At 39.4% G+C, this 21,700-nt stretch overlaps 5 protein-coding genes across 9 annotated transcripts in view; 4 read left to right on the plus strand and 1 right to left on the minus strand.

The window, feature by feature from the left end:
- Positions 1 to 142: 142 nt before the first annotated feature.
- Positions 143 to 4,057, minus strand: si:ch211-269k10.4 (uncharacterized protein LOC100150242 homolog). The gene is made up of 6 exons (XM_041044485.1): positions 3,912 to 4,057; positions 2,657 to 2,865; positions 1,215 to 1,334; positions 1,005 to 1,061; positions 802 to 909; positions 143 to 701 (listed from the first exon to the last, which is right to left on the minus strand). The coding sequence occupies exons 2-6, from the start codon at positions 2,822 to 2,824 to the stop codon at positions 603 to 605; spliced, it is 552 nt and encodes a 183-aa protein (XP_040900419.1). The 5' UTR covers positions 2,825 to 2,865; positions 3,912 to 4,057; the 3' UTR covers positions 143 to 602.
- A 263-nt stretch (positions 4,058 to 4,320) lies between these two features.
- On the plus strand, positions 4,321 to 7,148 carry LOC121186121. Its single transcript, XM_041044761.1, has 7 exons — positions 4,321 to 4,419; positions 4,497 to 4,662; positions 4,816 to 4,908; positions 5,143 to 5,199; positions 5,810 to 5,920; positions 6,027 to 6,143; positions 6,232 to 7,148. Exons 2-7 carry the CDS (start codon positions 4,501 to 4,503, stop codon positions 6,259 to 6,261), a joined length of 570 nt encoding a protein of 189 aa, XP_040900695.1. The 5' UTR covers positions 4,321 to 4,419; positions 4,497 to 4,500; the 3' UTR covers positions 6,262 to 7,148.
- A 787-nt stretch (positions 7,149 to 7,935) lies between these two features.
- On the plus strand, positions 7,936 to 16,217 carry ptdss1a (phosphatidylserine synthase 1a). Its single transcript, XM_041045135.1, has 13 exons — positions 7,936 to 8,311; positions 8,880 to 8,971; positions 9,404 to 9,448; positions 9,540 to 9,664; positions 9,784 to 9,942; positions 10,197 to 10,348; positions 11,017 to 11,158; positions 12,823 to 12,935; positions 13,141 to 13,206; positions 13,426 to 13,525; positions 13,688 to 13,756; positions 14,386 to 14,452; positions 14,604 to 16,217. The coding sequence occupies exons 1-13, from the start codon at positions 8,130 to 8,132 to the stop codon at positions 14,696 to 14,698; spliced, it is 1,407 nt and encodes a 468-aa protein (XP_040901069.1). The 5' UTR covers positions 7,936 to 8,129; the 3' UTR covers positions 14,699 to 16,217.
- An 884-nt stretch (positions 16,218 to 17,101) lies between these two features.
- LOC121186247 (E3 ubiquitin-protein ligase NHLRC1-like) lies at positions 17,102 to 18,574 on the plus strand. The gene has a single exon (XM_041044931.1). It carries the CDS (start codon positions 17,185 to 17,187, stop codon positions 18,427 to 18,429), a length of 1,245 nt encoding a protein of 414 aa, XP_040900865.1. The 5' UTR covers positions 17,102 to 17,184; the 3' UTR covers positions 18,430 to 18,574.
- Positions 18,575 to 19,738: 1,164 nt separating this feature from the next.
- Positions 19,739 to 21,700, plus strand: part of kif13a (kinesin family member 13A) — a 34,647-nt gene continuing 32,685 nt past the window's right edge. For all 5 annotated transcript variants that reach the window (XM_041044385.1, XM_041044388.1, XM_041044389.1 and 2 more), the window contains exons 1-2: positions 19,739 to 20,070; positions 20,289 to 20,379. In XM_041044385.1, coding sequence (XP_040900319.1) covers positions 20,016 to 20,070; positions 20,289 to 20,379 — 146 coding nt within the window. In that variant the 5' untranslated portion in view covers positions 19,739 to 20,015. The remainder of the gene's footprint in view (positions 20,071 to 20,288; positions 20,380 to 21,700) is intronic.

Here is a 21,700-nt window from a genome sequence, read left to right on the forward strand (position 1 = left end):
AAGGTTTGAGTGCACCTGAAAAAAGTAGCAGATATTTCCAATGATAACAAAGCATGGGTGTAAAACCACAGTCAAAGAGACCCTTGCAGATAGACCGAAAGAGCTGCGCTATGAGACCCGCTACTACCGTTACACGAATGGACGCAAAGGTTGAGGAGGATGAAGTGTGGTGTTTTTTTTTTTTTTTTTTCACAAGAAAGAAGCTGACATTTCTTAACCACAAGTCTTGTGTTCTCAGTGCAACTCAAACATTAGACACAGACCACAGCCCAGGCTTTTCAGCACAGGTTTCAGCTCCAATATAGGCAATCGAGACAACTGAAAGCCATGCGTGACATACCAAAAAAAAACCCATGAAAATGTTTGGTAATACAGTGGCTCTACTTCTTGTAAGCACAACAGTTAATTTCAAGTTGATATATATATATATATATATATATATATATATATATATATATATATATATATGTATATGTATATATATATATATATATATATATATATATATATATATATATATATATATATATATACACTATATATATATATACTGTATATATATATATACACTATATATTTGTGGTATATAAATACCAGCTTGATCATGGGGATTTTGTACGTTTCTCTCTAGAGAACCAAAAGCAGAGTACTGCAGAGAGGGAAGCCTCAAGCCCCAACACACAGAGTACCAACACCTCCATCTGTGAGAGACATAAAGATCATCATGTATATATTCATTTTATATTCGCAAATATACCAAACTACTCATTGCCAAACAAGTCCATATTTGCATACTCTTACCTTCAAGAAATCTTCATTTGCTGAACTCCATTGAGACAGATCAACACTTATCAGACAGACTGCAACCACAGCCACAATAATACAGCCACAGTTAACCCTGAGGGACACCTGGAACACAAGTCATTCCAATAATCTTTAAACTAAGAGTCGCCTTCACCAGCCGTAATGTCTTATTTGTCAAGCTTCTGTTGAGTTGTACTTACAGGTAGTAACCCTGGAAATCTGAACAGCAGGTTGGAAACAACTCCAGCAATGATGAACTGCTTAGAGGAGAGAAAAGCAGTTCAGAGTTGACTTAAAACATCAACACATTTTCACATTGTTTCACTCCATTTCTCGAAAGACATGGTTTTATCTGCTTCACTTGATGTATGCTTTTTAAGAATTGAGTTCTTATTTGAGCGGAGACTTACGAGTACTCCAGTCAGGTGGGAGATTCTGAACAGAGTGAAAAGGGAGTGTGTCATCTCCTGGGTTACCGCAAAAAGAAGTCCCACTCCGACACTGAAGAGACCACTCGCCACCTGCAGAGACTGACAAAAAAAAAAGGGGGGGGGGAGCGGTGTATTACAGTAAATCTTCAATAAATATCTTCTCTTAATTTATCAACTCAGCTTCATTTCCAAAAGAATAAACAGAATTGAGGTGCATTCAGCCGTTGTGCAGATCTGCAGCAACAGCAAATGCTTGGTTGAAGGCGTTTGTGGCTATTCTACCAAAGGGTGTTTAGTTAGTAAGATTTTGCAGGAAGGACACATACAGAAGGAAATTGCAAATACGTGACTGTGTAAATGCAGCAATAATATATTTGACTGAAGAATATGAGGAAGACACATTACCACAATTTCACTTCAGTTTTGAAAAGCTTGAGCTGAGTACATACGTTGATATATTTAACTAAAAAGTGTTTTTCATGCATGATTCAGTGCACTAGTTGATGCCAATGTTTCTGTCTTTACTGTAAACGTGTTTCTACATAAGCACCCTGGGCGAGGGTTGAGGATTGTAATTGTTTTTCAAGTGTTGTTGTAAATTAATGATATGTGTTGTTGTGTAACTATACAACACAAGTCCCTCTTGTAAAACGGCTAATATTCACAAAATTAGAAAAGATTATGTGTACATTCAGAATTTCCAGAGCAACCAAGCATTTCCTGTTTTTGCTACTCAGGTCAGCACAGCACATACATGTTATTTTGGACACATCTGTTTACAGCACCTCTTGTTTGTGACATTTTGCGTGAATGACTGTGAGCAGTGATGCCTGTACTTAAGTGTTTGCAAAGTAAAATACTATGTACACAAAGCAGGAATGTGTGAGAAAAAAAAAAATCCACCATCTCATTTCCTTCTTTGTATGACTGCACAATTGTATTGCAACTTAGAAACTGTGAAGAAATTCAGGCTGGGCTGGTTTAAAACAGATTATCACATTACACTATTCAACACAACGCATTATCCTTGGAATCAATAGTTACATTCATGAAACTAATAATGTTTCAGTGTGATGTTATTTGGCTGACTCTGCCCAGAGAAACATATCAAACTGACTCAACTCTCTACTTGAGTCATGAGAATTTTTGGGGAAAAAAAAATAGAGCCACTAGCCAAAAAATGTTGATAAACCCTAATCTAATGCAACTGACAAAATATCATGTTTTTTTGTTTTGTTTTGTTTTTCCAAAAAGAGAAGGGTGAGACTACAGCAATACTGCAACCACTCGACCTGGGTTGTGCTGACCTGAACACTGAGACCTTCATAAAGGTATTGTTTATTTCTTGGCTATTACATTGCATGGCTATGACACATTTCGTTCATGTTTTTGTATTTGATGAGCTGTTTTAACACTCTTACTCCCAACACAGCAGGTTGCTTCTGCAGCAGGTCATGCAGTGGCCCTTTTCTGTCTGGTACAAGTTCTGTAGCTTGGTAACATTGTACCACGGGCAGATCTTTTCTGTTGGAGCTGTCCGGCCTCTCATCTGCCAAAGAGATATCCATGTCAACATCAGCACAGGCCATGGTTCTTCTGTGATCTGGAGGGATATGATTTTCCTTGTGACCTATAATAAGATAATGATTTAAAAATTATAATATATTCTTTAAATTGTGCTGTGTATCCTATGCATGGGACAAACATGCTGCACACCTGACGGGTTATATTTCTACACCATTGTATATATTATTGTACATATTATTCTCCTTCCTGTTTTTGTTTTATGTTATTTTATTTATTTATTTGTTTGTTTGTTTGTTTGTTTGTTTGTTTGTTTGTTTGTTTGTTTGTAAATACTTTTTATATCTTTATATTTTGTTGCACTGTATTAGAGTTGCTAAGTGCTGCCAGTCAGCTGTCAACTTGCATACTTTTTATCTCGACTTTTTACTCGCTGCTGTAACATAACAATTTCCTTCTGGGGGATGAATAAAGTGTATCTATCTTCACCATCCAAACCTTGCAGTAATCTTAAAAGGCACACAGTGTGACTAGAAAACATGAGTCCACATATGTTAGACATACTTTACACGATAATGCAGTCTAATACAAATTCACTACAAGGTACAACTTTGGAAGATGCCTAAAATTAAATCTGCATTCTCAATAAAAATATTAAGGTTGTAATTTTGTTTTTTACTGCTGAAAAAGCAAGATTAGAGATTTAAATATCTGATGGTGTTTGAAGATTCATTCGTTTGCAGTTCAGAGAACAAGCATCACTGGCTTTTCATGATTACTAAACATACAAAAGAGGTTTTTATCAAACGAACTGGATAGGTATTAATCATACTTAGCATAACGTAATAAGGTATCACACATTTCTATCACACATTGTCATAGCTTTTGGCTATTTTATATAAAATGTGATATAGTACAAAATATTACCAGCAGTTCCCAACTGTCTAATCCTAATCATTTTTCATCTTTACTGAATTGTAATGTGTTTCAGGAGTCATATTTAACATACATGCACAAAACCTGTATATACACATACATATGCAGACTTTAAAATGTTTGCAAATTCAGATTCTGTATTGAAAATATGTACAACAAAGGAACAAAGTACTTTTTTAGTGCGAGTCAGTAAAGACCTTAGATTGTTATTCTTACCAGTTTTGGGTTGAGCCGTGTCTATTTCACCCTCTGAATCTGTCTCAAACAAATGCCTTGTTCTTCACACATTTTCACTTCGCTGCAAATACTTTGAAACACGAGGTCATCTCACACCTCAACTTCCTCACCGTGCCAGTGTCTGTATAGTATGTTCAGTCCCCTGTGCGTCATCACCCTGCAACACTATTTATTCAACAAAAATATTTTTCTTAAAATGCATGAACATGAATAAGTTAAAATATTTTATCTTTACAGTTTTTAATTTATTTTTGGGGTTTTTGTGCATTTGTGTGCATGTGTGTGTGTGTGTGTGTGTGTGTGTGTGTGTGTGTGTGTGTGTGTGTGTGTGTGTGAGGAGGGGGTGGGTGACTGGGGGTTGGGGGAGGAGGGGGAGTGTAGAAAGAGGATGAGAAACAGAGACAGTTGGTTTACCAGGTCATTTCCTTGTCAAACTTATTTGACAAAGCAGAGAATCTCAAGTCCAAATCAAGAGAAGAAAAAATAGGTAAGTTACTAAAAACATCAACAATAGATCACCTGTGATAAAATCTGCTTCACCATCTTCTGTGTTGATCTTCACAGGAGAATGAAGAAGACATTTGTGTGTGATGAATCAATGATCATCACTATTCCCATTGGGAATCTGAGGGACCGTGAAGTGAGCCATGTGATGCCAGAAAACTTCCGCTGTGTGTTCAAAGATTCCTTCAAGGTCTTTGTTGTTAAGGGAAAACCTAAACCTCTCGGAGTAAGTTGAGTTGTTTCTTTCACAGGTAGACACGTGTGGTACCATGCCGACAGACTCTTAAATAGTTTATGTTTCTATTTTGGCATAAATTTACACTCAAAAGTTGCAGCATTCTTATGCTGTATTTTCTGTTTATTCTCTCTTTCTAATAAGGCAGCCCAAGCCATCACTGGTGTGTTTCTTTGTGCTCTTGGTCTGATTTTGAGAGACTCGTTCACTATGATCTTCACCCTGCCAAGTGTTCTGGTAAATACAGTTTCAAAAACAGCTAGAAACTATGTTTCTGAGTGATTCTTTGCAGAACTTAAATGAGGAATAAAAATACAATTACAAATCAGCAAGTTTATGTTACATTTCTACTGTCACTGTTTCTTGAGAAGTGAGGAACACTGTTCATCTGTGCTTATACTTCCTTTTGCTGCTGTAACACATCTTATCTTTGTTTGTTAACACACACTAAATGTTTTATCATCACTTTAGTTTGTGGTCACTGGTGTGCTGACTTATGCTGCAGGACAAGCTCCACACATGCCTGTGGTAAGTAATCTAATTTAAAATAAAGATTTTGCTTGGAAGTGAAAAACCCTTCGGTGTGTGAAACTTGCTCTATTAGTGAAATTTTAATAGCAAAGAAATAATGTTGATTAGTTCATAAAGTTGATAACTGCACCTTGATTTTAAAATGGCATGTGTTGACTATTGTAAAGTATAATAATAAGTACATTTTTTAATTTTTGTTTCTGATAGTATCTTTGAAAATTGTATTTTAACATAATTAATTTTGTTCAGCTCAAGATTTAGGTGTGGTCTCTCATCTCCCAAATTGTGAAGTAAGGTGTTCTTTTGATATGAATAATCTTTAGTGCTCTTAAATAGATAGATTGAGAGCCAATATAGTAACTTGAAAACAACAATAATAGTAATATTCAAGATGACTCTGACCCTGGTTTGCAAAACTTGAATTACAGAATCTCTTTTCAAAAACACTGAGAAATGTGTGGTACAGCTGTTGATCACAGCTGTTCGATCACTTCTTTAGTCCTAATTCAGCAATGCATTAACCCCCACATTACTGCTGGATGGATGTTATTTATAGTACAGCAGATATTTATAATTATAAATAATGCAACATAATGTCTTTTTCCAGGCAAAGCTGTCATTCTCTCTGGACATTATCAGCTTCTTCTGGTCAATTGGAGCATTGTCTATCAGCGTGATCCACTTGTATGCCCCATATTATAACACCAGCAATGTGACGGTAAAGGACAACAGCATAAGCCAGTTGCTAATGCAGTAACCAATAGCTCTCTGAAATACAAAACAAATGTGTGTTCACTTCCAATAATCTCTCAACTTTTCCATAGGTGATGCAAGGAATCAGTGGATTGGTAATGAGTCTGCTGGTTGTTGAAAATTTAGTATCCCTATTCTTGATCTACTGGCTGAGTAAAGCTGTTTGCAGACAACACTTCAACACTTTGGTATGTTATTTTCTTTGCAGCTACATATACTGTTAGATGAATAAAATATTGTGTAAAAAAATGATTGTGGTTGTTCTCTTTCTTGCAGCCCACCATACTGCTGAAACGCGGTGACTAAATCTAATCTTCATGGAGCTCAACAAACCAAAGACCAAACCAACAAACTATATTTGTACATAAACTCTTAACTTCTCGACTGTATAAAATGTGCATAGCAGCCTGACAGTTTGGTATGTCACTCAATATCTGCAATGCAAAGCGGTATTACATATGAATATAATGTGTTAGCCATTACTTGTGTGTTAACTTGCCTGTTAATATTGCCTTTTGCATAACTTTATAACAGCAGTCACATCCATGTAAAGATTTTTTTAAGCTGTATAGAGTCTCAACTCCTAGCAGATGTTAGATAATATGTGAAAACCTGCACTGGTTCTCTATATCACTAATAACTTTAGACTGATTATTGATTGTTATGATAGCCTGTTGATCGGCTGGCTTGATTGCATGGCTGTTTAACAAATACCAAACATTCAGGAGTTTAGGAGCTTGTTCCGACACAATTCTTTAATTTCATTTAAAAAAAAACTGCAATGACATTTAGATTTGTCTTAAATTTTCAGCGACACATTAGGGGTTTTCTGTGAATTCAATCTCACCTTGACAGCTGCAATTTATGACCATTAAGACTTGATTTTAGATTTTGATTGTAGTAAGAGTCGGGCTCCTAGTACAAACTTTGATCTTGAATGATTCTACATTCAGCTTTGGATTAGTGTGTTATTCTGGACTGTTCTTATCTAAAAATAAAGGTGAGGCTTTTGTTGAGGACTCCTGTGCCCTCAAGCTGACAAGAGTCTGTCACTTTTTAAATTTTAATCCATGTTTTTTTTTGTTTCTTTTGTTTTTGTTTTTTTAAAAAAACTTTTTATAACCTGTTATTCGTTCACTTGTGAAACACGTAACTTTGTTTTGAACCTCTAAATAAAGCAAATTAATACATTTTGTTTACTTATGGCGAATTTGTCTTTTTATTAAACTAAAATAATACTCTTCTATTATAGACAATGCACAACTACAAAAGAATTAAACATGTCTGCTTTTAAGACTGGAAATATGTGAAAAGCAGGTAATTTATGTTTGAGATAAAAACATTTGTGGTGCATTCTCTTTTAACTTTAAAAATGTTAAATCAAATATATAAATGTTAAATGGGGAGGTTATGTGTAAAATAACTTTTCATGCGGATCTGTCTGCACTTAACTACCAGAAATAGCATAAATAGTATACCCTCAGAAAATTGCTGTCCATGGGGACGTGACTTTCTCGCTGCTCTTTGTGAAAAACGATAGGGACCCCTGCCGAGAGCTGAGGGTGGTTTTTTTTTTTCGGTTTCAGTGTCTTGTGAGGCCGTGAGCGGCCACAGGAGGGAGATAAGCACACACCAAGCAAAAGTAAAAAAATACCTTTTAGAGAGAGATGTACTCTAGGAAACGCATTCATTTGACATTCAAAGAAATGGCAGCGTGTTCAAGTTCACAAAAAGTACTGGCGGACAGGGTTTTTTTAAGCCACTGGTTAGAGGGTGGAGGTTTTGGTTTAAGATGAAGTGGATGGATGTATAAGTCAACCTCTGTTCATTTGTCATGGTTTTAAAGTCTTTGCATGGAGGTCACGCTAAAAACAATCATAGCAGCACATGATGAAGGAGGGCATGGTGACTCTTCCGCTTTGGGACACTCCCCAACAGGCATGTACACCAATCAAAATCAAAAGTGAACAATTTCTCTCCAGCCGTCTTCCCCTCGTTTAACCCTCTGCTGCTCGCCCTGATCAGTTGTCACTATTCCTCTGGATATGTAATTTATATATTCACTTTCACTGTTTCCTGTCTGCTGTAGAAGTTTGCGGTGCTGCTGCTGCTTCTGCTGCTGCTGGTGGTTGGGGTGGTAGTTGCTGCTGCTCCTTTCCTGGTTGTGTCCTGCTATGGCGTCTGTGTATAGCGGATCCCATACCTTGAGCAAGGATGATGTGAATTACAGGATGCATTTCCGAATGATAAACGAGCAGCAGGTTGAAGATATCACGATAGAGTTTTTCTACAGGCCGCACACGATAACCCTGCTGACATGCACGGTGCTCAGTTTGATGTATTTCGCCTTCACCAGGTAAGTCGTGCACAGCTAACGCTAGCTCAGGGAGGCTAGCTTGGTTAGCATTGAGCTAACAGTACAGAGATGCTCTGACTCTTTAGTGGTGTTTCTCGCCGAGAGTAACTTAACACCCTCATGTAGGCACTGGGATCACTTTCTCTGCCTTAACCACCGACATTTCACCGTCGTTAATCCCCAATCTGAGCTGATAAAGAGAAGCGTTGTGTTATATAATGTTAGTCCAGTGATGAGCTCTGTTTCCTGTGATGAAAGCTTAGCTACAACCATGTAACTAGCAAGAAGACGGGTCGAAACGTTACATTAAAAGCAATTATTTGCTTTACAAACCATATTTTTCCATATAGATATAATGTAATGTAAACATGAATGTCTTTACCAGTTTCTGTTTGAAACTTAAAGGCATCGAAGGCATATTCACATCACTAAGGTTGTGGAAGGAGCATATGTACTTAAAAACGGCCTCTTTATCTCATATATATATATATCGATAAAGATATAGGTAGATTTATAGATAGATGTGTATCAGCTGATGGTTCTGATTTCTGTTTTCCCCTGTCTACAGAGATGATGGAAACCCTGACAGTAATCTCTGGGTGGGGCTCATCCTGGTCATCTCCTTCTTCCTTGTCATCAGTGTTTTGGCATTTCCTAATGGTAAGAATAAAAAAAAAAAAAAGTCAGGTGTGTTCGGATACTGCTTAACTATAGTTACCCTGAAGGTAGTTCACAAACATGTCATGTTTTAGCACAGTGTATAATGACGGCCGCTTTACATGAGACCCTCAGTTGATAATGACCTCATTATGAGAGGAATTAAAAGATCAAAGACTGTAGAAGCTCAATTGCGTATAATCTTACTTATAGTTAAACTCCTGTTGTTTGTACAGTTCTCATCACAGGGATGGTAACTCTGGAAATGTGTCCAAAGTTATTATGATTTATTATGATAGAATGATAGCATATGTGACATAAAGAAAAGCTGATTTGTTTTGATGTTGTTTTGCTTGATGATTAGCAGAATGTGTAACCTGTGTATCTTATAACTTATTGTTGATTACATCTTTCACATCGTGTTTCTCCTTGTAGGCCCATTCACCAGACCACATCCAGCTATATGGCGAATAGTTTTTGGTGAGTATTTGCTGAAAGTGACTGAGTGCAAAACTGCTGTTGTTCGGACCTTAGATTTCCCTTCTTAATGTCGTGTTCTTCTGCTGCTAAGGTCTGAGTGTCCTCTACTTCCTGTTCCTGGTTTTCATCATCTTCCTCAACTGGCAGCAGGTGAAGCAGCTAATGTATTGGTTGGACCCAAACCTGCGCTATGCCAAGAGAGAAGCAGACATAATGGTGAGTGGTTTAGGCTTACACAGAAAATAATTTTCAGATTGATTTACATGCACTGGTTGTGTTCACTACCAGGGGATTATCAGTCACTTTAATGAGGCTATCTGTGTTGCTTTCTGTAGGAATATGCCGTGAACTGCCATGTCATCACCTGGGAGAGAATCCTAAGCCATTTTGACATTTTTGCATTCAGCCATTTCTGGGGATGGGGTATGAAAGCCCTGCTCATTCGAAGCTATGGCTTGTGCTGGACCATCAGTATTACCTGGGAGCTTACTGAGGTACAGGGGAACACACCAGCTGAATGTTGTCACCACACACCTCCGTCTCCCTCTGTCTCTTTCTTTTTATAATGGAGATTTTTTTTAAGGTCAGCTAAGCTGCTGATGAAAGTGGTTTATCTGGTGGAATTTGATGATGGGTTTTTGTCCTTCTCAACACTTTTTAATAACACATATTAAATATCATTGCAGGCTGAGAAGTTCACAGTTATATGGATATGGTTACATTACATTCTTTTCTCCTGTTTACATAGCTGTTCTTCATGCATCTGCTGCCTAACTTTGCTGAGTGCTGGTGGGACCAGGTGATTCTGGATATTCTGCTGTGTAACGGAGGGGGCATCTGGCTTGGCATGACTGTGTGTCGCTTTTTGGAGATGAGGACCTACCACTGGGCCAGTATTAAGTATGACCTTGCAGTCTGGAAATGAACTACAACTGTGTTAAAATTGTATCCAGTTCTGCGTTGATCCTAGGTCTGTGTGAACAGTGCGAACTCAAATATGCCCAGGAGTGGGGTTTGTGTTATAAGCCTATTTCACATAAGCAGCCCTGATTCAGTAACAGTACACCTAGTTTATTGGCAGGAAAACTAGCCTATATAGTTCCCTATTCTTTGGCCTTCATGTTTTATTATCTTCTGTTTTGTAAGCTATGAAAGATAGGTTTACTTCTACTTGAGTAGAGTTTTAAGAGTTATCAAAGAAATATTTAAGAGTTTTAAATATTTATTTGATAACTTTAATCCACATTATAAAAATATGTGCGTAAAGTCAGAGTAAGCAAGCCAGTGTACGTTCAGCTGAATATGCACTAATACAATTAATTTGCTTTTACTAATTTGTAACACAGTAATAAATTCTGTTCCACTCAAGAAAATATTTTCAGATGCATCTGAAGATGCATAAATAATTGTTTTGAAATATGATTCCACATGTTCATCAGAGAGGAGTGGACTGAATGATTAATGTGATGGCATTACTTTCATCTGGCTGTGTCTACTGCACTAACATAATACTTATTGTAAATCTGTCTGCAAGTCTTTGTAATCCCTATCCTGTACTTCCCATCCAGGGACATCCACACCACCACAGGGAAGATCAAACGAGCCGCGTTACAGTTCACCCCTGCAAGCTGGACTTACGTACGCTGGCTTGACCCAAAGTCCTCCTTGCAGCGAGTCATGGGCGTCTATCTGTTCATGATCATCTGGCAGGTGGGTCCATGAGAAATCCCTTCTTGCCATCTCATGGTGACTTAGTGCTGACTAGACCGAGATCATCCGATGTGCTCTGCGTGCTAAGTCCTGGCTAATCTAATTAACTCCTCCGTTGCTGAAATCTAAAACCTGTCCCGCATGGATCCATATAATGCATGAGTGTCCTGCTGTCTACACATTAACAGCTAATCCCTTAAGAGTGAAAGACAGGCTAGATTACTTGGGAGCAATTTATGGTAATGAGAAAACCATGGATGGAGAACTTGAGTAAGCTCCATTGCTCTCCACTGGAGAGTCATCTATGGGTGCCAAACTTTCTAGCCACTGGCTGCCATGGCGATGAAAGCTGGCTTTTCTCTCATTTTTGTGTGGTGATGAAACAACATCGTCATGCCCTCTCCCTCTCTCACTCAGGCAGTTCCCAACTCTCTTGAGGCTTTAAATAGTAATTACCCGTCTTTGAGAATTATCTGAAGAGACGGGGGACAGCTCCGCTCTGCTCGGTTGCAGTGACAGTTTAGCTGCTCTTCAGACACACAGGCTTCAGGCTAAATGAGTGAATAACACAGCAGCAGGCCTCCCTCTCATTATCTTCCAGTTCGGATGAGAGGGACTTGGACAGTGTGTCCCTCAAAATGAACAGTCTCTGTTGTTGCCAGCGTGTTAAATCAAGTGTGACTTGCATTGTAAGAGAATCTTGTTTGCTAGTGTCCTAAAACCAGACTGGTTTCAGCAAGAGTTTAGTTTATGTTATATAATAAAAAATGTATATAGTTTCTCAAAGTATTCATTCATTCATTATAAATAACCCTAATACAAAAAAAATCTAAGATTAGTTTACTGGAATTGACTTAGATAAAAAAAGAAAGGCGCAGATTTTATTACTAATGGTCAGCATTGCACAGGCTGACCTTTTCAGTGCATCTGCCCTTAACAAAGCACTAATTAAGAAGCTCATTGTCAGTAGTCCTTGTTCACAGCACCCATTTTGACTTGACTGGTATAACTACTAACAACAGAAATAATAATGGCTGCATTCCTTTAAGGTGGACCAGTTCCAGGGCACTGCTTTCCATGCGGTCTCACTGGCATGACTTGCTGGCACACGTTAATGGAACAGAGCCGTCCTTAAATGTTGTTTTCTGCACCTGTGCTTTTGCTTCTATGACATCAACATGTCTGTTGTGAAAGAGATTTATGGTCCCTAAAAACAAAGCCGGGAAAACTCTTATGCCTCTCTGCACTCATTGTGAGGGCCGAACAGTGGCATGGTCTTGATTGGCCAAGTTAGTCATCTGACCTAAATCCAACTGCGCATTTGTTTTATTTGCTGAATACATGGCGGAAGACAGAAAGCCCCCAAAGCAAGCCAAGCATCAGCAGGGAAGATACTGCTCATCTATGGAGTCCTGGACCTCAGCCAGTCATTAAAATTAATATGTACCAATTATTTGGATAAAAATATTCAAGATCATATTTATTTATTTGGAGGTCTATGTATAAAAGGATAAAAAAAAAAGTAACTTGAAACATGTTTGAATGCAGAGCCAAAGCAACAAGTATGTGTCTCCTGTCCTGCTAATTACAAACCACACAATAAATGTTTGCATAGCATTTACATGTATTATCTTCTGTCTGTCCTCTTTTTTTTTTGTTCACAGCTAACAGAACTGAACACATTCTTCCTGAAGCACATTTTCGTCTTCCCTGCAAGCCACGCTCTTAGCTGGTGTCGAATTCTGTTCATTGGTATAATCACAGCTCCAACAGTGAGGTAAAAACACAGTTTTATTAGCAGGGATCTGATCCTTAGAAACAGTTGATGACAGATACATTTTTTTCTTCAAGGTCTTGCACATTGCATATGCATATGTTCAGTTGCTTGTTTTCACAGTTTGAGAAAATTGGCAGCTGACAGAAACTGCGAAAACTGTGAAATGTCTTAACGTTTGCACTGTGTGTGTTTGTTTTTGCTTTAGGCAGTATTATGCATACCTTACAGACACACAGTGCAAGAGAGTTGGGACCCAGTGTTGGGTGTTTGGGTAAGTGAAACCTTTAAAGAAAAAAAAAAAAACATTTAAAATTGTCACCATGACTAAAGCTTTTTTTTAAGTAAGACCCCCAAAATCAGTTGTACTATAGTGCATATTTACATGTGAAGAGTTTTGTGGGGTTTTTTTTTTCCTTTGTTAAAAGTTTTCTGTAGGTGGGTCAGAGGTTTCAGTTGTATGTGTTTGTTTTGTTTTCCTCTTCTTTCCCAGGGCAATTGCCTTTCTGGAGGCCTTGGCATGTATTAAATTTGGACAGGACTTGTTCTCAAAAACACAGATCCTCTATGTGATCCTCTGGCTACTGTGTTTGGTAAGATCAGAATCACATGTATTTCTGTGTCTAAGCGATTTACTGTGGTTCTACAGTGCATAAAATTTTTTATAAAAATATAAAAATTGTCTGGGCTGCAAGTTATTGATTATGTATTTTCCATGAATCATTAATCACTCTGTTATCTTTTACTTGTTTTAGGCCTTCATTACATTCCTTTGTCTATATGGAATGGTGTGGTATGCTGAAACTTATGGTCCAAGAGAAAAGGTATGATTATTGCTTTAGATTTACTAAGTGTCCCTGTGGCCTTGTTATGTCTATCAAATAATGTATTACAAAAAGTAGTTAATGTTGGTCGCTGTTCAAAATACCTTAGCCTTGTCAGGGATACACGTCATGGAGAGTGTTTGCGAAAGGAACTAGTTAGTATTTGTGTTGGCTTAAAACCCTAAGGCAGTGCCGATTTATACACCTGCACAAGTGTTACAACAAAAGCCTCTTGGATATGTTGCTCCCAAAAGCATCCATTTCACTTTCATGTAAAAGTCACGGCAGCGGTCTTTCCATGCTGGACCCAGTAATATTTCCTTAACACTTCCAGTGAAAGGGCACTGGGGGAGATATTTGATATTTGATGATTTTTAACCTTGTGGTGCAGGCAAAAAAAAAAAAGACCAAATAAGCAGCTCCTGCCACTATTTTCATCCACAACAGTGTTACACTTCCACGTCTAATGAGTCAGCTGACTTTCTCTTGAGGAATCTCAGTGAATATTAACTTGTAGGCATAGTTCCTTTAAAGATTCTCGCTGGGGGTCAGTTAGCTTTTCTATGATCCATGTCCAGTCAATGATACAGTGTGTGTGTCATGTGTCTGAACCTGCTCTCCTCTCACAGAGCCTCTCAGAATGTGAGGACAGTAATTACACAGAATTTGCTGACCATGTGTCTGAAGTATTTAAAGGTACAGTGACTTTTTAATGTAATTTATCAAGTATACATCAATATTGAACTGTTATCCTTTAAACGGCTGACCTCTAGTATTTTCAATAGTGTTTCAAAAGTTCAGTTACATCTTTTTAGAAACACATTAGGATGTGATCGTCATGTTTCAGGAGAGACGGAGGTGGACGGAGACAGCCCTACTACCAGGCGAAGAGGGAAGGGATCGGGAAGGACCAAATCCATCAACGGCCTGGACGGCCAGTAGGAACTGGAGCCAGAGGGTGGTGGGCGACTCCCGAACTTATCCCAAGGAGCCAGGTGTGAAGGATCACAAGTTGAATAGGGGGTTAAGATACGACCACTTCCTCATGTAATTGAAGTCTAGAAAAGCCCTCAACTATAGTAGAAGGGAGTGTAGACAGGAGAGACTAAGTGGATGAACAGGTCCTTGCAGTGTTATTAGGAGAGTGCAGAGACTTGGACTATAGAGGTGCACATTAAACTGTGTGCTGTGGTCATAAAAGCTCCTAAACCACTGATCACAGGTTTGTGTGTGTGTGTGTTGTGTGTGTGCGCGTGCGAGACGAGAGAGAAATAGTGGTATTTTGTGTGTGTGATAGAAAGAGGTGGCAGTAAAAACAGCCAATTCTAAATGTGACTGCATGATCATTGTAGCTGGTAGACTATAATTTACAGACATTTATCCTACAATACAGTATATCATCGATGATTAATGTGCATTTGACTGGTTTGCACCAGCCTCAGCTCCAGTATGTTGGTTCAACGCATTTTCAATGTTAAAAGCCATTATGTAGAATTTATCACCTTAATTGGAGCATCTATCTTTATAGCACAGAAAAGTCTTTTTTATTAGCACCCGTCATAGATGGTCTATTCCATCATAGATATTCACACTTGTTTCGTGTTTATAACTTGAATGTGAACAGGATTTCAATGCAAGAGAGCTTTAGCTTGATCGGATCTTCGACTGAGGTTTGTGTTTGACCTGGAACAAAGCGAAGCACACAGTTTAAGCACTTTGCAGAATGTTTTCTTGGAAATACTGTACATTTTGTAATGTTTTAATGTTTGAGTATTTTGTGAATCATTGTGACTTTGAGTGATTTTACTCTCCCTGTCCATCTGTGGCTGCTATCTGTTGGTTTTTTTTGTTTGTTTTTTTTTACTGTACTGATAACAGAGGGCAATTATTCAAATTCCTGCATGTGTTGTCAGGCTCTTCCTGTCTGTGTGCAGGTGGTTTTGTTTTACCGTCGACCTTCTTGTTATTGCATAAATCGCATTTGCATGGCTCTGTCAAATCTGATCAAGTGTTTTAGTAGGAAAATGTTAAAGATTAGTCAATGGGTCTTTGTATTTCACCATATACCAGGATGCCAGTATTGTTATTTTTATGTCTTTTGCTGTAATTTTAACATTTTAATTCACCCCTTGTGCCTGTTTGCATGTTCTTTTTTTTATTCTTAACTTTTTTCAGTTCGTATTAAGACTAAATTCTTTGCCTTTTTGTGTTTGATGCTTCTGCCCTTATTTTCAATTGCTCTGTCGGTATCATCTCAGCACAGATATATCCCTCATAATCCTCGACAATCCAGACATTGACCTCTGTGGAATGGACCAGGCTGCCGTGCTACAGTAGACACTATAAATGGTACATTGTCTCTGGATTTAGATGACATTTGCCAAAAACAATTCTGCTGAAAATGACTTGTGCTGTTCTTTTTCACTGTGAAATAATGAAACATTAAAATGTTTTACATCTCCTCTTAATCTCTTTGTGAGTTATTGTTGAGGGGCTCTGCCCTTTTTTTTGGAATAGATCAGCAGCACTAGTACTTACACCTTACTTTCAACAATAAATGTCTTTATTACTCTGTTGACCAATTCTTTTTGTCCTTGCTGTCCCATTCATATAAGTCGGAGGCAGTTTGTGTACTTTACAATAGGAAATCATGAATGACCTTGCTCAACCCCTGAAGAGCACTGTGCTGCAGCAAAGGAGTGCCAGATTGGCTGACTCAAACACTGCCCCGCTCGGATCAGATTTCACTCTGTCTGCACACCATGAAACTGAAATAGCTTCCTCATGCTGACCCATAACAACATGTATTTAAAGGCACGGTTGATGTTCTCTTGGAAAGAGAGAGCAATAAATGTCATATAGTCCAACACATGAACATTAGTAGCAGAGGTACAGCAGACTCTGAATTTCTACAGAGTCCGCTGAAAGAATAACCCTTGAAATATCAGCACAAATCACCCTACAGTGAGTATTATGGCACAGTGCAATACTATAACACCTAACACCTAACACCTGTTGGAGATACTGGCTTTGAATCCAGCCAAATACCTTTCTATTTTAATATATATATATATATTAAAAGGGAAGGCTGTCCGCTGAATGTATTCTGAGCAGGCTGCATTGTTCACAAACATAGAAAGGGCTATAACCACTTAACCTCTCCAACTTGTGTGTAATTTGATTTCCAGAGGGGGGCAGCAGAGACCCTCAGTGCTGTGCAAAATGTCACGTGATCATCTGGGCCTAAAGCACAGGACATGAGTGTGTGCTCAAAAATGTTGCAGTACAACGCTTTATTAGACCTCTCTTCATAATTTGTTCCATCTCTATGAAATTACCGGTCGTTCTGTTTTGGTTTCCTGAACCTTCGGCTGCCTTCATCAGCTGACAGTCTCTGTTAGCTTTTAAAACATCAGGATATTTCAGTCATGGCCTTCAATCCTGGTCCCCGGCGCTGTGGCAGCCTGAGTCCTGAGGGGATCCTGAGGGAGATCCAGATCAATTTGCTGGAGTGTAAAGTTTGCTTTGAGAAGTTCTGCACTCAGCAGAGGGAGCGCAGACCACAGAACCTTTCCTGTGGCCATGTACTCTGTCTGGAATGTATCACAGCTCTGTCCCACCCTCTCCTGAGGAAGCTGGAGTGCCCGTTCTGTCGACAGCTGTGCAGCGTTGACAGTATCTCCCACTGCCAGGTTCTTAGTGACCTCCAGGAGCTGCTGTTGTCTTGGAGTCCCATATCCTCTGTTCCTCTTCACAGAGCAAAAGGAGCCTCTGACTTGGCTGCAGGTCTGACATCAACAGCTCTGCACCTCTACACAGCTTTTGGCGGTTGGGGGACTCTAATCAACCCCACTGGGATAGCTGTTTTAGGGTCCTCAGGGACAATAGTGGTGGTGCATGATGGTGAGAAGAGGGTGTTGGTGTTCAGCCCACAAGGCAGGAAGCTGCACAGTTTTGGGCGAAGAGGACAAGCCAGTGGAGAGATCTGTTACCCCTTGGATGTGGCGGTGACTCCTAGTGGTTACGTGGTGGTGACTGATGCAGGGGATAAAGCTGTGAAGGTTTTCACCTCCAGAGGGAACCACGTGTTGACAGTCAAGGATTCCTTCCAGATGCCCTGGGGTGTGGACATAGACAGCTGTGGGCACATCCTGGTCTCAGACACCCAGGCTGGCTCACTGTTTCATTTAAACGTGGACTATAGTCATGGTGTTACTATGAAGCATCAGGCGTCCATTTCAGACCTCCAGCATCCAAAAGCAGTGGTCTGCTGTCGAGTGACTGGGAACATTGCAGTGATGGAGCACTTAACTGATGACACACATCCACCAAAGAGGCACCAACACACAAGGCTGAAAGTGTTCAACAAAGACTTCCACCTCCTTTATCAGACAGACAGTTTCAGCCTCAACCTGCAGTCCACGGTGAGGCTGAACATGTCAGGTGTGGTGTTTGACAAAGATGGAGATTTGATTGTGACTGACTCTCAACAGGGGATGATTTGGAGTTTAGGGAAGCTCCAGAATGGCCCAGTCCTGACTCCTCTTGTGGGACACCACCTTATCCGCCCGGTTGGACTGGTGTCACTGAACAACATGCTCATAATTCTGGACAGCGGAGACCACACAGTAAAGATTTATTCTGCTAAATCTGATGCTGGACCCATGATATAGCTCATATATGAACAGGCCTAGAGTAGCCTATGTGAAATGTAGCTCACCATATTATAAAGTGACGAGGTGACCTTGCAATACTGTTTATAAATACAAGTAAAGTTCTATGTTGAAAAACATGTTTACATTGAAAATGAAAAATGAGAATATAATGAGTGCTGTAGCCTTCTGTAGTATTGTTTGTGCAATCATGTCAAACTAATGTTTCTGTCACATTGTTGTTGACCCAAATAAACTGCACAAATACATAATAGCCTGCATTAGTTTATTGTTTTTGTTTAATTTGCTTAATTTTGCTGTTTTCTTGTGAAATAATATTATCAACTTTTGGGGACCACAAAAAGCCTTCAAATAAAACAATCTAAGGAAAACAAACAAACAAGCAACAACAACAACAACAAAAATCACTTAATTCTTGTTCACAAGGCCATAAAGATGTGAGGAGAGGTGGAACCACAGGCTATATATAAAAAGCTGGGTGGGTGGGACAAGTGGAAATTCCTTCATTTTAATGGGGTCATATGTCTAAAGATGGGACTTCAGTGGGTGTTTCCCTGAGCTGTGGTCACCACTGAGGATACTCACTTAAACAATCCTTCAATTAGATTTTAAATATTACAAAAAAAAAAACAAAAAACAAACAAACAAACAAACAAACAAAAAACTCTTTTTGGTTCGATGGATAGCCGTAGTGGAGGGTGTGGGGTGAACTGGAACTCAAATTTCCAACAACATGGTTGAATGTAACTATTTTTCACAAGGAGAAAAAAGGATAAGTCACTTTTAATACAAAAATACGTGTGTGTTTGGTAACTGTTAAAAAGGATTTGTGTTGGGGAGGGGGGCACTGGGATTCCTGCCCTTCGTATTTCTAAAAACATGGCTACTGCCCTGCTGCTGTAAGAGCCAATACAATTCTATTTTTATGCATTTTATTACTCTCATGTTAGGTTTTTGTTTATAAAAAAAAAAATAGAGAAAAGAATGCTGTGTGTGTGTATGTGTGTGTTTATGCGTGAATGAGAGAGAGCGAGAGAGAGAGAGAGGGATTGGAGAGAGGGTGACTGTCTTTTTTTTTTTTTTAGACTATTTAAACTTCCTTTTTACTAAACCCTCTTCTATTTATTGTCACCTTCAAATTAATTGTCTTATCATGAGGCGGATCGTCGATCCATATAAATCAACTTGTCACAGCGCCTCGCATTTCTCGTCCCCCCGGTTTCACCCCCCGATGAGCGGCGCGGTGCGTAACTCCTTTCCCCCTCTCTGCCTCTGCCGTCTCCAGTCTGCCAGAGGATAGCAGTCGTGCTCCCAGTGGAAGATGGCGGTGGGGATGCTGTCTGGGGCTGGAGCAGAGTACTGGATTTGCACAAGAAGCGAACCCGGATGGATATAAAGGAAGGAGGGGAGAAAATGAACATATTCCCATCTCTTCTCCTCGAGGTCTGGACTCTTTTGGGGTTGTTTCAGTAGAGTCCGATGCCCTTTTTTTAAGGCAGGAATCCGGGCTTCTTGTCGGGGATTCACAGACTATACACACTGATAGCTCGGCGCATAGACAGGGTGGGAGTGAAAAGTGGACGAAAATGTCGGATACAAAGGTAAAAGTTGCAGTGAGAGTTCGGCCCATGAACCGCAGGGGTAAGTGCTTTTGTTTACAAACTCGCATTTCTGTCTCCTCCGATTCATGCTACATTATCATAAAGTTTTGATTTCTTCGCCATTGCTGCTTTCAGCCTTGAGTTATGAGCCTGGAGTCAGACTCGAGTGCAGTTTAAACACGGTTAGAAGCAGCTTGGATTTTCACTTTTCACACCCCCGCATTCTGCTTTACTCTCCCGACAAACTTCTCTCTGCAGAAATTGAACTGAACACAAAATGTGTCGTGGATATGGAGGACAACCAAACAGTTCTTCACCCACCACCCTCAAATGCAAAAGGAGAGAACAGGTAAACAAAGCTGAAAGACTGCCAACAGTTTACAAATATATCTTTTAAAACAGAAACACTACAAGCAGTATAATGCAGTTGGCTTGTTGTATCTAAGGCATCTTTTGCCTTACTGTGGTTAGTTTGAGTGCATAAGGGTGAAACAGTCTTTGCACTGCACACATTATGGAGACTGGGTATTTAGGAAATGCCTGTAAGAGAAGAATGCAGATTGCACTGTCATTGTAATAACTTTATTCCACCCTGCTCCTAATATGGTTACATTAACATTCAAGGTTAGCATGTGACTATATGTTCACTAACCTCCCGGTTACAAGTCTTGCTCAAATGTCTGAAAACACATGGCCATGATATACACAGCAGTGAGGATTAAACCTGCACCACAAACTTTCACTTGAATTCAAAGTGAACAGTTTCTTTACATAAACGCCAGTAAATAAATGCAGTGGACAGACAGGAATGCTGCACTGCTGTTGCTGCTGAGGACATGATGTCTGTCACCCACCTGCTTGCAACATGATATTATGTTATGTAATTCATGTGAACTTTCCAATACTGATCACCTCACCTCGCAATAATAACCGCACTCTTACATTTTGCATGTCTAATGTCGAGTTTCAAGACTCAGAGAGCTGGCTGAGTGTGCTCGACACATGAAGACGCCTATTAGACAGAACAGATTAATGTCGAGCCTCAGGGCATCACTGTAAATCTCCGGAGTCAGAACTAATTTAAGTTATGTAGCTTTCAAAGTGGAGTCAGACCACACCACGGCTGTTTGAAATGGTAGGATGCTGCTCGCTTTGTCGTGGCTAAAAGTGGAGAAAAGCATCCTCTAATGTTTCGCTCTCAGCCTGCACACTGAAGGTCAGCAAATAAGCTGCAGTTTCTGCTGGTTGGTGATCTGACACGCTTTCAGATTGTAAATGAGGACATGTCTGGAGTCACACAACATGTAGGCTAAATGACGGCTGCATGCTTGTGAAACCATTCAGATGTTATGCCCGTCAGCAACGGTCAGAGATTACTGTTTCACCCATCGTGGCCGAAGTAGCTTTCTTCATTTTTGCGCTTGGTTCGTTTGCTCTCCTCTGCTGTTGGTATCACACATGATTAGACAGCTGACCTCATTACCCACAGGCGCAAATAAATCTGAAAGGATGCTCATTTGGGAAAAAAAAAACAAGCCTGTTTGCTTGTTTCTTTGATTTATCATTCAAATAATATACTTTCTGATTATTTCAAACGAACAAACAACTCCTCAGGCTACAGTGGAAGTCCACAGTGTGACTGCTTAGAATGAAGTCATGGGAGGCAAATG

This window comes from Toxotes jaculatrix, chromosome 8 (assembly GCF_017976425.1).
Source record: "Toxotes jaculatrix isolate fToxJac2 chromosome 8, fToxJac2.pri, whole genome shotgun sequence".
Classification (NCBI taxonomy): domain Eukaryota; kingdom Metazoa; phylum Chordata; class Actinopteri; family Toxotidae; genus Toxotes; species Toxotes jaculatrix.